The sequence below is a fragment of the Erpetoichthys calabaricus genome, chromosome 2 (genome assembly GCF_900747795.2).
Source record: "Erpetoichthys calabaricus chromosome 2, fErpCal1.3, whole genome shotgun sequence".
NCBI classification, from domain to species: domain Eukaryota; kingdom Metazoa; phylum Chordata; class Cladistia; order Polypteriformes; family Polypteridae; genus Erpetoichthys; species Erpetoichthys calabaricus.
Window position 1 is genome coordinate 56621334 of NC_041395.2, and position 13731 is coordinate 56635064.

Genomic DNA, 13731 nt, shown 5'->3' on the forward strand with positions numbered 1-13731 from the left:
ACAGCTACAGTGTATAAGAAAAAAAGTTTCACAGTGGCTCAAACTTAAAGATGAAAAAGGCGGCACTCATTGAAGGCCTGCACATACAACTCAGGCCCTCACTCTCCTCACCTTTGCTTGCCTTTATGTTTCCTTTCCTCAGTCATCAACAAATGAAAAAAACATGGCTTGCCAGTCTCTAATAACCAAACGTTTTCCAAAATATTTCCAAGTTGAAGTACAACTATCTTCCACACTGGAATTCTTATTCTACGTATCTGCATTTCTCCGGGTGAAGAAAAAAATTCTGATATTTGCATGAAATTTACCCTTAACCTTTCCTGGTCCTTTGTCTTTTGTGTTCTGCCCGCAATCTGACTCTTCACACTCTATTTCACAATCTGTAAAATCTCAACATGCAAACTGATTTGTAGCTTTACATTTCTTTCATTGTCTTTCCAATATCAGTCTTTTTCTTCTTAATGTTATCAATACAATCAGACTGTTTTAGTTAATGAGTTAATACACTCAAATGGATTGGTGGACATTAAGATAAAGAGTTTGACAGTAGACAAACCAGACAGTAGCAAGGGGTAACTGAAATTTCCAACTACTGCAGTCTTGAATAGTCATGTGGGTTGAAGAGTAAACCTTGATGACCTATAAAAATGTCAAGATGGAATGACATTGAGTTATTAGCTAAGTAAACACGCTTGAATTACTGATGCCTTCTCATTTTTCAAATGGCTTCTCTTCAAGTTATGTTTTAAATGTTTTTGCTCTGTTGCACATTCATAGTGACATACTTCTTAAATATTGAATATATATACTGTATATATATATATATATATATATATATATATACATATATATATATTTGTTTGTGTGGTTACATTTATTTCCAGGTTATGCTTGAAAGAATTAGGAATACAAGTTATCCTAGATATTCTTATGTATCTGTATCATTTCAATCCTACAGCTCCAAAGATCTGACATTTACCTGTAAGTGTTATCCAGAATAAAGTACTAAAAGGTCTGTTATTTAAAAAATTCCTTCCACTATGATGATAGTGAATAGTTTTGATTGGCAAAATCTTTACATTGAATATGCTATACTTGCATGCGACCTTTTTCACCAAATATTTTCCAAGAAATTCACCATGCGGTGAACATTTTTTCCCAGTGCCTCATGATGCTTTGCAACACCAGCATGATATCACACAGTTGTAGCAGCCCGATTGTTACCTAATCTGCTTCACACGAGTGATGTTATGACCTGATCCAGCTGGATTTACATCCCCTGCATTAAAAAAAAATCCTTGCAGTATTATTATGAGTACTGCCACCAGATATATAATGCTGATCCCTGTATGCTTGTTTAATCACTAACTACTGTGCAGCACAGCATAATGAGTGCCTTGAGCATGGGAAAGGTGCTATATAAATAAAATGTATTATTATTATTATTATTATTATTATGTGCTGCAACTATGAGTCAAGTCAAGTCTTAAAGGAGCCTTCCCACCTAAGTCAGGAAGCACAAGTACCTGTGAAATATTAATAATAATGGAAGATCACAAGTATTACTATTTACAAGGTTTTTTTATCTTCATGATGGAAGGAAAAAAGTTTAAAGTATCTGAAAAGCTACATGAGAAATAAAAAACACATTCCAGCTGCGCTGTGACTTCAAACAACGGAATGAGCCAATTCCGCACAGACACTTTGAGGCACAGCCCTGAGAGTTTGATCTCTGTGAGAACAGTGATATATGTATATATTTTTACTTATTGCTAATTTGTGGCCATTTGTTGTATTTTGTTTGTGTATCGTTCTGTCTGTGCCTTTTGTTGTTTGTGGCCCAGTGGTTAGTATTGCTGCCTCACAGCTCAAATCACATTTTTGGCCACAATAATTGGTCCAGCATAGTGGTCAGAAACTTCCCTAGCACTCTAAGACAATCAAAAGACCTCCTTACCATTATAATCCTCTCAACACTAGTTCAGTTCCTCCTTCTCCATTGACTTCAGTGCATTTCATGGAGTTCAGCAAAGTTCCCTAACATTTCTGTGATTTTGCCTAACTCATGGCAAAGCAAACTCTGCAGGGTTCACTCATCACTTGTAATGAGGAGAACCTCTTAGTCAGATTGAGAGAAACTGAGAGAGAGGGATGCTCTCATTTACTAGCCAAAAAAGACTAAATGCTGCTGTAGTAAGGAGTCCAGAAGTACAAGTATTTTTACTCTATCACATGTTTCTGTTCACATTTCTACCAGTTTTGACAATATATTTCATACATGTTCATGTGCATGCGTATTTTCAAAATATGTAATAATAATAGATGCCCCTTAGAATAATAATGTCCCTTAACAGTTTACTATAACAAGACTAATTTCTCCAATTTTAGGAAAGTCTCACCTGTCAGTTGTATTACGGACAAGTAAGTAGATATAGTCTTGTGATTACCTGTTTTTCCGAACAGATTTAGGTCCATAGTGAAATGAAAATTTAATAATACTGAATAAGCATAACTTTTGTAATCTGCAACATTTGGCTTTTATTTGCACTTCACTGTCTTGAACAGTTTGTGAAGCATCTTCACCACTGGGATTAGTTCATGCTTTCACAGTTATTTAGCCCAGATACTTAAAACGGACAAAGAACAACAACACATTCGATCAATGTAACAGTTGTTAAACTATAGGAGGAAGAAGGGAGCATGATGTAAACAGAGCTGATCTTTAGAAAACGCTGAAGTAGTTTCATATTCCCCACCTTATGAAATGTAAACAACATACAACATCACCAGCTTGGCTTATTTCAGTTCATATAGTTCAATATTTATTTTTTGTGCTGCATTTGTAAGAAAGTGTATCTAAAAGATTCCTCCAAGACTTTTTTTTATTTTTAGTGCAAAATTGTTAAATAAGGCAACAGTTATAAACATATCAAAAATAATTGTCCACAAAGACTTTCATTACAAAAATGGTACAAAACTTCTTTCTTCAACCACCGTCAATGACAAATTTTTAAGTTCTTCAGGGGATTCTACCATTCTGTATCCTAGCTGGTTCAGAATTTGTTTACATACAGTTTGGGTATAATCTACCATATCATAGGAAAGTTTTAATCTCCAACTTTCAGCATTTGCTGCAGAATCACGTACCGTTCCATATTTGTGTTTTGCTGATAGCTCATTGCTTCCTCTGGTGTTTGTTTGTATCCACCGTATTACATTACTGTCCATGGACATTCCTAAATATTCATAGATTTCCTTGGTTTTCTTAAGGGGGTTTCTTGCTAGATCCTCGTATCGCACAACCATATACTTTCCTTTCAGCCATGCAGGTCTACTGAGTCCAGTTGAAACAGAGTTCAAGAAGTCCTCACACACAACAGTCAGCTGTGAAATGTCTAGGTTATATGGTTTTCGACCAGTAACTCTCCATATTCTCCAAAGTCTGTATGTATCTCGGAATGTTTCAATCCTGGAAGCAAGGATGCCTCGAGGGTCTCGCACCAGCTGTATAATTTTTAGGTTTAGTCGTGGATCTTCAACTAATGCCCTGAGATCATTGATTTCTGGAACCCGCACAATTTTAATTGCAACATGCCTTCGCTCTCTACATGAATGTCTAGCTAAGGTCATGTTCAGAGCAGCACATTTTTTAATACAGTCGCCTTCCTCTATATTGACCTCACTGGGCTGAAAGGCATCGCACACTGGAGGTGAACATAAAGCCTTGCTAGCACCTCTTCTAAACAGTTTGTCTGTTGTGTGATTCACAGGTTGAGGTTTAATGTAACTTTCCAAAAAATACAAGTCACAGTCGTACAAGCTTCTCAGCAGATCTCGGCTGGCCCCAAGCATGACTCTCCGATCTGCTGTGTTTTTGCTATGAGACAGACGTGGAATCAGTGTTGTTTGCACATGATACAGAGGCTCAAACAAATAAAATACATCTGAATGTTGATTAAACAGCTGTCCAATGAAAGAGGATCCACTTCTGGTAGTAGCCAGAATCAAAATATGCGTCTTTCTAGAGATGTTGTACATGAAATATGGATATTCATCACAGAGTCGGTCAAAGGAATCAGTTTCTTGTCCTAAACCACAATTCAGTGGATTGGGAACATGACACATCTGGAAGGGCTTGGCTGTAAAGGTCCGGATCGCCGTGTACTGAATTGCTATGGAAGCCAAGGCGAGCAGAAGAACAGCCTTCCAAGAACATTGCATGGCTGGAGACCTTCATTTAGAATGAGCAATTTGTATTGATGCTACAGTATCTGTGATGTAAAAAGGAAAATGTAAGTTACTGACGAGAAAAAGTCAAACACAGAACAGAAAGTCTATTCAGAAATGTAAGAAAACAGGACACTGAAAAACTCCCTCGATTTAAAATAAAAATACTAAGATACATTTTTGGGGGTGATTTGGGTAATTAAGGATCCTGAAAAATGATACCTTCAGAGCCTGATCTGCCTCCCCACCTACAAAAACATTCTAGAATTTTCTTAATCAAAATTAAAATGTAAAGCTATTCATAACTGGCCCAATGTATTACAGGGAAGGATATTATTAAGGAATCATTGATGATCTTTCAAAAAGCGTATACTAAATAATCTCTTACCCAGGTGTATAGCAGTTTTAATAGTGATTAATTAAGTTAGGAAATGACACATTCATATGTAAGTAACATTCACACATCCATCAATGTGCTGAGTCAAACTGACACTGATGATGCAGATTATACAGTACATGTGTTCTTTCTTGGCTTCAAGAGGTAGGACATCTGAAATCATATATAATAAAATTCCAAGAACTGTCCATCTGTCATGGAGTTACTTACTGACTTTGATATTGGTCTTAATCAAATGCTTATAGCTTGATACATTCTGGAAATTAAAAAAAATTTAATTAGAGGCAACCTTGGCAGAGTGACCTGTGGTTGTGTGCTTCTTATGGCAAAGTGACTGCAAAACCAAGTGACATAGGGGAAAGAATAAAAACAGCAGGGACACCTGCCAATTACGTGACAAAGACCATAATAGGAAGAGGAATAAGAAGAGCAGTAATATCCACTGACCATCAAGTGTGGGATATAGAAGGCACAAATTACAAAGACGGAGAAATACATGCTGACAACTGAGAAAATCATCAAATACTCAAAATTTCCACGCATATGCAAGCATTGTTTTTACATATTTACATCAATGTTTGCTTGAGGATTACTAATTAGCAAAATTAGACCACCAATTTGGTCACTGTGAAGCTGAATTTTTTAATGGTGAAAACAAAATAAAGTTTTGCAAAAAATGGAAAAGTTCAGCTTGCTCAATACTGTGAGAAAACACAAGCAACCTCTACATATTGTCACACACGTGCACTTAGGGAGCAGCTGACAAGCTCAATGAAGCATGATAACACAAAGAAAGTGGGTTTTGTCTCATTCAACAGAAAAACAGAAGAATAAACGCACCGTTTTGAAGACTGGTAGACAATTCCACGCACACAATAACAAAGCCATTACTTCTGACCTCACCTGATGACTGCACTTCCAGCTTCAACATTCCACATCATTTCCGCCCATCCATTTTCCCAGCATTCCCTCTGTGTCTAATTTCCTGCCAGTTCACTATAAAAAAACCATTCACCTACCGAAATATCATTCTCTGTTCGATTCATTTTGAATGTATCAGTCTGGAAAGGCTGCTCTGGACCTTACACTATATGGGGCTACCACTCCAAATCTTTTTGAGTGTGCTATCTGTAATTCTTTCTTTACAATATAAAGGATCTATGTTTGTGTGCTAATGGCAAACTAATCACAAAATTTAGTGATAACTGCCATGATGACAGAAAAAACATCTGCTCATTACAGAGTAAGTCAAAGGAATCAGTTTCTTGTCCTAAACCACAATTCAGTAGACAGTGAACATGACACTGGGCTTGGCTGTAAGGGTCTGGACCACTGTGTACTGTATTGCTATGAAGCCAAGGCAAGCAGAAGAACAGTCTTCCAAGAACACTGCATGGCTGGAGACCTTTATTTAGAAAGAGCAAATCAGTTATTTAAAATAATGAACATTACAGTTTTGTACTTCTGAGATTTTTTCATTTATTTATTCTTTAATGCTTATGTATAATGCCTGGAATATGATCCACCTTCCTTTGGTGTGAAAATCATGTTCAGAAAAAGAATAAATATACTGATAATTTGGATACATCTGAAAAGTTAATATATTACTCAACAAGGAACCAACCAGAACGTTAACATCTGGGGGATCAGAATATTTACTTTCACTAAATTTGTAAAACAAGTTTTTTTTGTTACCTGTCATTTTTGGTGTTTTTATTTTACTTTATTTGAACTTAACAAATTTAAAAAAACATTAAACCATATTGAATTCTTAAGTTTACATTTATTAATGGATGGATGTCTTGTATAGAAAAGTATAAATACATGTGTATGTAAGCAGTTTATACTGTATTTAGCTGTCGCTGTCAAATATTTGTACATTTTTTCAACATTCATAACCAATACATTGAAAAGAGCACTATATAATGCCACATGACAATGAGTTGAGTGAATCACTAATAATTATAATTTCTTAACCCTAACAATGTCTTCATATACTGCCTGAATGCAGTGACTTACGGGTCTTGTTTAATTCTGTCACTCCTTTTTATGTGCCATAGACATCAGATTTGACCGTCCTAGTTGGATTTACAAATGAATCTAAGCTCAGAATGCTATGACAAAGTTTTTGCTCTCTTGTTAATATCCCTGTTTGTTGTGTATTTGTCACAATTAATGTCTGGGGAAAAAAAAGCAAGTCTCAGTTTCTACTGTGAAGAGACTTTGTCCAGTCTGCAGTAGTCGACGGCCGGTATTTCAAGGCCCTATTTTGTCCTTTAAGGAATGGCTTTCTTACTGCCACTTGCCCTATTAAACCTGTGGCACAAAGTTTTCTCTTCACAGTATAAACTGAGACTTGCTTTTTTCAATCACTGTTAAGCTGTGCTTGAAGCTGTTATGCTGTGAGATGCCTATTATGCAAGCTTATGACCCTCAGAATCTTGTCTTCTGACTGGGTTGTGACTTTTGGTCTGCCTGATCTCTTCCTATCAGAGTTTCTTACAGTTTCCAAATGCCTTTGGATTGTGTTTGTTTTTTTTTTTTTACAATTTCTCTAAATGAAATTCCTACACTTCTAATGTTAATAATGTACTGTCTCATTTCATTTGTTAATTGCAGTTTTCTTGCCATTATCACTGGAATATTATCCAAGTATTACTTAGTAACACAGTCTGTTCCAACTCTGATTTAAGACAGGCAGACAGAAGGTTTTTAAGTAATTAACAGAAGTTGTGATTCCTGGGCAAATTATTTGCTTCGACTTTTGTGGCTTAATTTACTTTAATTGCTGCAGAACATCTGTAGGTTGTAACCCATTAGTTGTTCCCTGATAAAGGTCCATTTGTAAAATTCTATTATTTCCTTTTTTTCAGTTTTTGCTAACCTAAACTTTAAATTTAAACCTTTGCTTACCTTGTCACCATATAGATTATTCATTGCATTTCTAATGATTACATTTAAAGAAAAACTGAGGGTTTCTAATACTTTTGGTTGTAGTGTATAATACCATTTTTATATACTGTATATAAATATATGCTTGTGTATGTGTGTGTGCGTGTAAGAAATTTATCCAACACCTGTATTGCCTTTGTGAAAAGGTATTTCTCCTCCTTAGATACTCACTCAAACAGCTGACCAAAATTAATTGATAATTAAATTCAGTTGACTGAACACATCCAGACCTGTTAAATCTAGATCTCACCTCAGGAACAGGTTACACAGCCATTTCTAAGGCTCAGGGACTGAATCGTCCCACAGTATAAGCTATTTATTCCCAAAAAGAAAATATTTGGAACAGTAGTAAATCATCCCAGGGCAAGCTGGCCTGCCAACATTACCACATGAGCAGAGGAATGGCTCATTTCAAGTCACAGAGGATCCCATAAAAACATCCAAAGAACTGTAAGCCTGTCTATCTTTAGCTAAGATCAGTGTTCGTGACTCCATGATAAGAATGAGACTGGATAAAAATGGGCTACACAGGAGATTGGCAAGATGAAAACCTCTGGTATCCAAGAGTAATTATTGCTCATTTTGTATTTGCCAAAGAAACACCTGGATGATTGCTAAGCTTTTTAGAATTTTGTTCTCTGGACAGATGGGTCTAAAGTAGAACTCATCTGAAGACGCAGGTCTCCATATTTCCAGTGTAAAGCTAATAAAGCGTTGAGCAGTGGAACATCATATATACAATAAAACATGATGGTCGTGGTGTGATGGTGCAGAGTTGCTTTACTGCCTCAGGTCCCAGATGACTTGCCATTATTGAAGGAACCATGAAAACTGCACTGTATCAGAATATTCTTAAGAGGAAAGTCCAGTTATCTGTCTGTGACTGGAATCTGAAGCATTATTTGGCTATGCAGCAGAGCAATGACACAAAACACAAAGGCATGTCTACAGCCGAGAAACTCAGAAAAAACAAAATTCCAGGTTTTGTAGTACCCTAGTCAAAGCCCTGATTAGAAGACAGTAGAAATGCTGTGGCAGGACGTGAAATGAGCAGTTCACGCTCTCAGACCTACCAATGGTTCTGAATTTAATCAGTTCTTCAAAGAAGACTGGGCTAAAATTACTCAAGAGTGATGTGAAACACTGATATTAATATACAAAACACTTAGCGGCAATTACCTAGCATTGACACTCTGCAGGCAATTAGAATTTCACATGGGTAATAGAGGTGTTGGTTATCTGTTATCTGTTGGTTATTTGTTCCTTGAAAAAACTATATTGTGGATTCAATCAGGTATCCTTCCCTAATATTCGATTTTGTCTAAACGTCTGAGGCCATTAGTCAGGTCAGTCAGTCATTGTTCAACCCGCTATATCCTAACACAAGGTCACGGGGTTCTGATGGAGTCAATCCCAGCCAGCACAGGGCACAATGCAGGAACAAACCCTGGGCAGGGCACACACACACCCACACACACTAGGGACAATTTAGAATCACCAACGCACCTAACCTGCATGTCTTTGGACTGTGGGAAGAAACCGGAGCACAAAGAGGAAACCCATACAGACACGGGGAGAACATGCAAACTCCACGCAGAGAGCACCCAGGAAATAAACCCAGGTCTCCTTACTGTGAGACAGCAGCACTACTACTGCGCCACCGTGCCGCCCTCTTAGGCCATTAATTATGTCAAATATGCAAAAAAAAAAAGAAAATTTTGGGAAGGAGTCAATAATTTTTTCACTGTACTGTACAACAGATGACACTGAAGTGCTTTTTTTGGGTTGTGAACAAACAAAATGCCCTCAGTGGAAAGCAAAATCCACTTCAGCATATGATGAGTTAAAAATGACTTGAAGGACATGGCAGCGTTTACAATGTGGAGCAACTATACCAAACTGTGACATTTGGAATTCCTTTTTGCTTTTTGTAAATTTAGGGCACTTTGCTGAAAGCCTTCACATTTATAGGCTGAAAAGATAAATATGGGATGTTTTGTAACGTTTGAGATAAAACTAACGTTGCTACATGCAGTGGAGAAGCCATTAACATCACTGGATGTCAAAACTTAAAGGCAGAGAAAGGTAAAAAAAATGTGTTAAAAGCTGTATAAATTATGGGATGTTTATTTTTTTACTGCCTATTATTTGGAAAAAGTATTGAAAAAGTCACAAATTTCATCCTGAGTTGCTTTAATTTAGGTTTTTTGATGATTTCAAAAGTAAAACTGGGTCAAATTTTACCAGAGGTCTATTTACACCGCTGCTTGACATCATTCCTTCATTACTTCAACAATAATTGCTTTTGCCACCATGCTTGACTCTGCCTTGAACTGATCTCTTCATTCCTCCTGTGAGATATTCATACACTACTTCCATTTTATTCCACCCATTTTCTTTTCTTACATTTACATTTTCTGAACCCACCATAATGGTTGGTAGACAGAAATTGATACTGCTTGGGTTACTAGTCTAAGAATGGACCCAATTTAAAGTGGTAATGCACTTGGTAGCTTTTTTTATTTTAATATGAAGGAAGCAGGAGACACAGGAAGAACACTGAAACTCCTCTCAGAAGGCACCTCATCCTGCAACTGGCTGACTTCAAAGCGCTGTGAGATAGCAGTGCTACTTGGAGCATCATCAGGCAAAGACTTACTTCTCCTGAGCCCGCAAATACCAAACCTCACTTATATACAGTATTAAGAAAAGCTGAAAGCCACTTAAAATATTTCACAAACTACATATTACATTGTTGCCTTAATTCGGCTGTTAAATATTCATGGTAAAAGATGTAATTCTTTAATCTGATGCCAAAAGAAAGCTTGTATTTTTGCATGACAAACCACATTCATCAAATATTACATTACACAACAGTAATCATTTATTTCTTAAAAATTATAAAGGGTTAGCCCAAATCTGTGAAACAATTCTTTGGATGGAATCCCATAATTACACAAAAAGTGTATGCATTTACTGTAACTATCTAAGGGCTAAGATACCAAGTGGTCACAAGTTGCCCTTGCATATCCTTAACAAAAACCTGGCAATGAGTGGTGAAATGAAAATGAAATAATGTCTAGAAAGATTAATAACATCCATTTTCAGTGACTGAAAAAACAAATACAACACTTCTAGCTGTATTCCTTTGGATTAAAGAGTAGTTATGAGAGCTTTAAAACTAGACATCATGTTAAAGTTTATTAGGGTGTATTAATTCAGTTATTAACATTAGGAAAGTGAGCGGACTGAACTGCAACCTCAATCCTGTCCTCTTTCCTAGCCCCTCATTCTTATGGGTCATTTAACATATTCATTGATATTCTTATATGTAACCTTAAACAAATTATATTATTTCCTCCTTTTTGTCTTTTAGCATTTTATATTGGTTGTTGTTTCTAATTCTAATTCAGAACATTGTGTTTCTTATATTATTGCAAATTTTGGTGTTTAATGTTTGATTTTAGTTGGTATCCAGTGTTATGAATTTCATATTTTTCCTGTGCTATTATTCCTTTTGTACCTGTTTGAAAATCTGTGATGTGCTTTGAGCATGGAAAAGGTACTATATCAATAAAATACATTACTATTTATTATTATGTGTTTAAAGCAAAGCAAATACACATATGTTCACAAAGGGACAAAGGAGAAGCACCATTAAATTTTATACACATATTTTTGTATCATACATTATACTACATATTCAGCCTGCTCACTTCAATATCCTCAGAATTGCTTGTAACAGGATATACTTACACAAGATTGCAGAAAATGATTAAATCACCTCTGCGGTTAACTTGATATATCAGATTCATTTCCATCACCTGAAATACAATGAATATTTAATCAATACATCAACTAAAACACCTGTGTCATATGGTTATAAGGAATATTTTTATTGTCTTCATGTCATTAAATGACAGCTTTTTCATTTTTATATCACTCCAATTTTAAGTTTATTGTATGTAGTTTTTCAACCAACTTTAAAAACTAGCATACTGTAAATTAGCAAGCACTGCACAGTAATGGGCTTTTTACCTCTTTTGGAGTACTTTGCTAAGGCTATAGCAGGTTTCTCTTAATAATAATAACTTTTTGAAAGTCTTCCCTCTGCAAAAAGCAGGAATCTATCTATCTATCTATCTATCTATCTATCTATCTATCTATCTATCTATCTATCTATCTATCTATCTATCTATCTATCTATCTATCTATCTATCTATCTATCTATCTGTCTGTCTGTCTGTCTGTCTGTCTGTCTAATAACTATGGCATAAGACATTCAAAATAACAAAAACTTTACCTTTAAAAGTCTTTTCTTAATTATGGAAAAATAGATGTTTTGCAAACATGGTTATTATTTACTTATTTTCATTGAATGACTATTTTCACCAGATGTGTCTTTTTTCCTTTTAATGTCATTTACTTTATTAAATATTACAGCATATGCTTTTCTTGAAAAACAAAACAAAATATCTGTTTAAAAATATAATGATCAGAAGAATAGTAAATTTAGAATTACTTTTGTCTCTTTATATTATTATAAACACATCCTTATAAAAATGCTTTACTCTGAAACATTTCAGATTTCTACTGTTTTAATTATACTACACCACATTCTTCATCTGAAGGTATTTGAAGTTTATTGCTTCAAAGAAATTGGGTTTGTAAAGATAATACAAAGATTAACTCTTAGTGCAAACATAAGGTTTGAAGTTCAATACTGACTGTTTTAAACCGGTTTCTTTAAAAGTAAAATATAGCCTAGCCCCTGACTTTTTTTAATTATGTTCTACCTTTCAGTTTTTTCAAATGAGAAAACTAGCAGTTAAATGATCACTCTAATGATAGCTTGAAACACACATCCCTCCTTCTACTTTCTATGTATCGGCGCACGGCAGGAAACAGCACTGGACGGGACGTTTGTGTATCACAGCCCCCTCACCCGAAATGGACACCTTCGAGGAGTGTGTTTGCTCAGATCAGATTCTTTTTTTATTGTTGTTCTATCTTTCTGAAAGAAAGAAAGAAAGAAAGAATTTTCCAGCATACCTGCTAATATATTAGTTTTGTTTTCCTTCCATCGAGATTATGTCTTAGTTGTTTATGTTGTATTTAAGAAAAAGTGATGTGAAATTGCATCACCGTTATTATATTATTAGTATTATTATTTCAAATGATGTGCTGTCTGGACTGCCCTTTTACAGGGTAGCATTTATAAGTAAGTTGTACAATGACGAATCTTTCAAACGTACGAGTCCTCCTTCGTAGTTATAAGAGTCCTGCAGTACAGCCAGAAGAAGCGCAAATTATTTTTTTTACGCCGCATGACGAATGTGCCTCTTATGATCCAGATGTGGTTTTATGTATGTGTGGTGTGGGAAGGAAGTGTCGGTTCTGCTTCTGTGTTTAAAGAACGAAATCTGTATTCCTGCATTTAGGACACTTTTAAACTAGCATACCACAGACAAAACGCAACGATCCCACCTCTTCTTTCTTGGATCTCTCACACATCAATCACTTCTCTTATTTTATTTTATTTTTATTTTTTTCACACAGACCATGCACAACTCCGTCCTTTGCCTCAATAAAAGTGAAAAAGTGACATTTACGAGACTTTCACGGAATGTTTTAAAACCACGTCGCATTGCCCGCTTTATAAAGCATAACCTAATGTTAAATCTTCTAAACTGAGGAGTAAAAAGCCATGCTTACGATATACTCGCCTTGGTTCACTTCAGGTGGGCTGGTCTCAGACTGCAGGCGCTGGCAGCTGTGTGGCACTGATGCAGATGTGCCTCCAGCGAAAAGCTCCCAGGGCCAGGGTTCGGTTTTGCCTCTCTTGATGCCGACATTCCGGGGATGCTGCCTGCACGCAGCGCTCCCGTTTCTGCCATCTGAAGAGGAAAAGCGCACAGGGGGGTGGGCTCGATCAGAAGAGAAATAAATAATCAAATAAATAACTAAATCCCGCACACTACGCATGTTATGTCGAAGAGCTGCTGTCCCATTGAGCAGCTCATTTTGGCAGAAATTACCAAAAAAAGAATATATATACAAATAATACAGACGCTGCGGTTACCGTGGCAGTCTAAAGATTGAGGGGGGAAAATCAGTCGATCTGGTATCTTAACAACCCCTCCTCTCCTGTGCTC

At 36.1% G+C, this 13731-nt stretch overlaps 1 protein-coding gene across 1 annotated transcript; it reads right to left on the reverse strand.

Annotated features, from left to right (window-relative positions):
• Positions 1–2799: 2799 nt before the first annotated feature.
• On the reverse strand, positions 2800–11420 carry chst1 (carbohydrate (keratan sulfate Gal-6) sulfotransferase 1). Its single transcript, XM_028793823.2, has 2 exons — positions 11333–11420; positions 2800–4271 (listed from the first exon to the last, which is right to left on the reverse strand). The coding sequence occupies exon 2, from the start codon at positions 4219–4221 to the stop codon at positions 2959–2961; it is 1263 nt and encodes a 420-aa protein (XP_028649656.1). The 5' UTR covers positions 4222–4271; positions 11333–11420; the 3' UTR covers positions 2800–2958.
• Positions 11421–13731: the final 2311 nt, after the last annotated feature.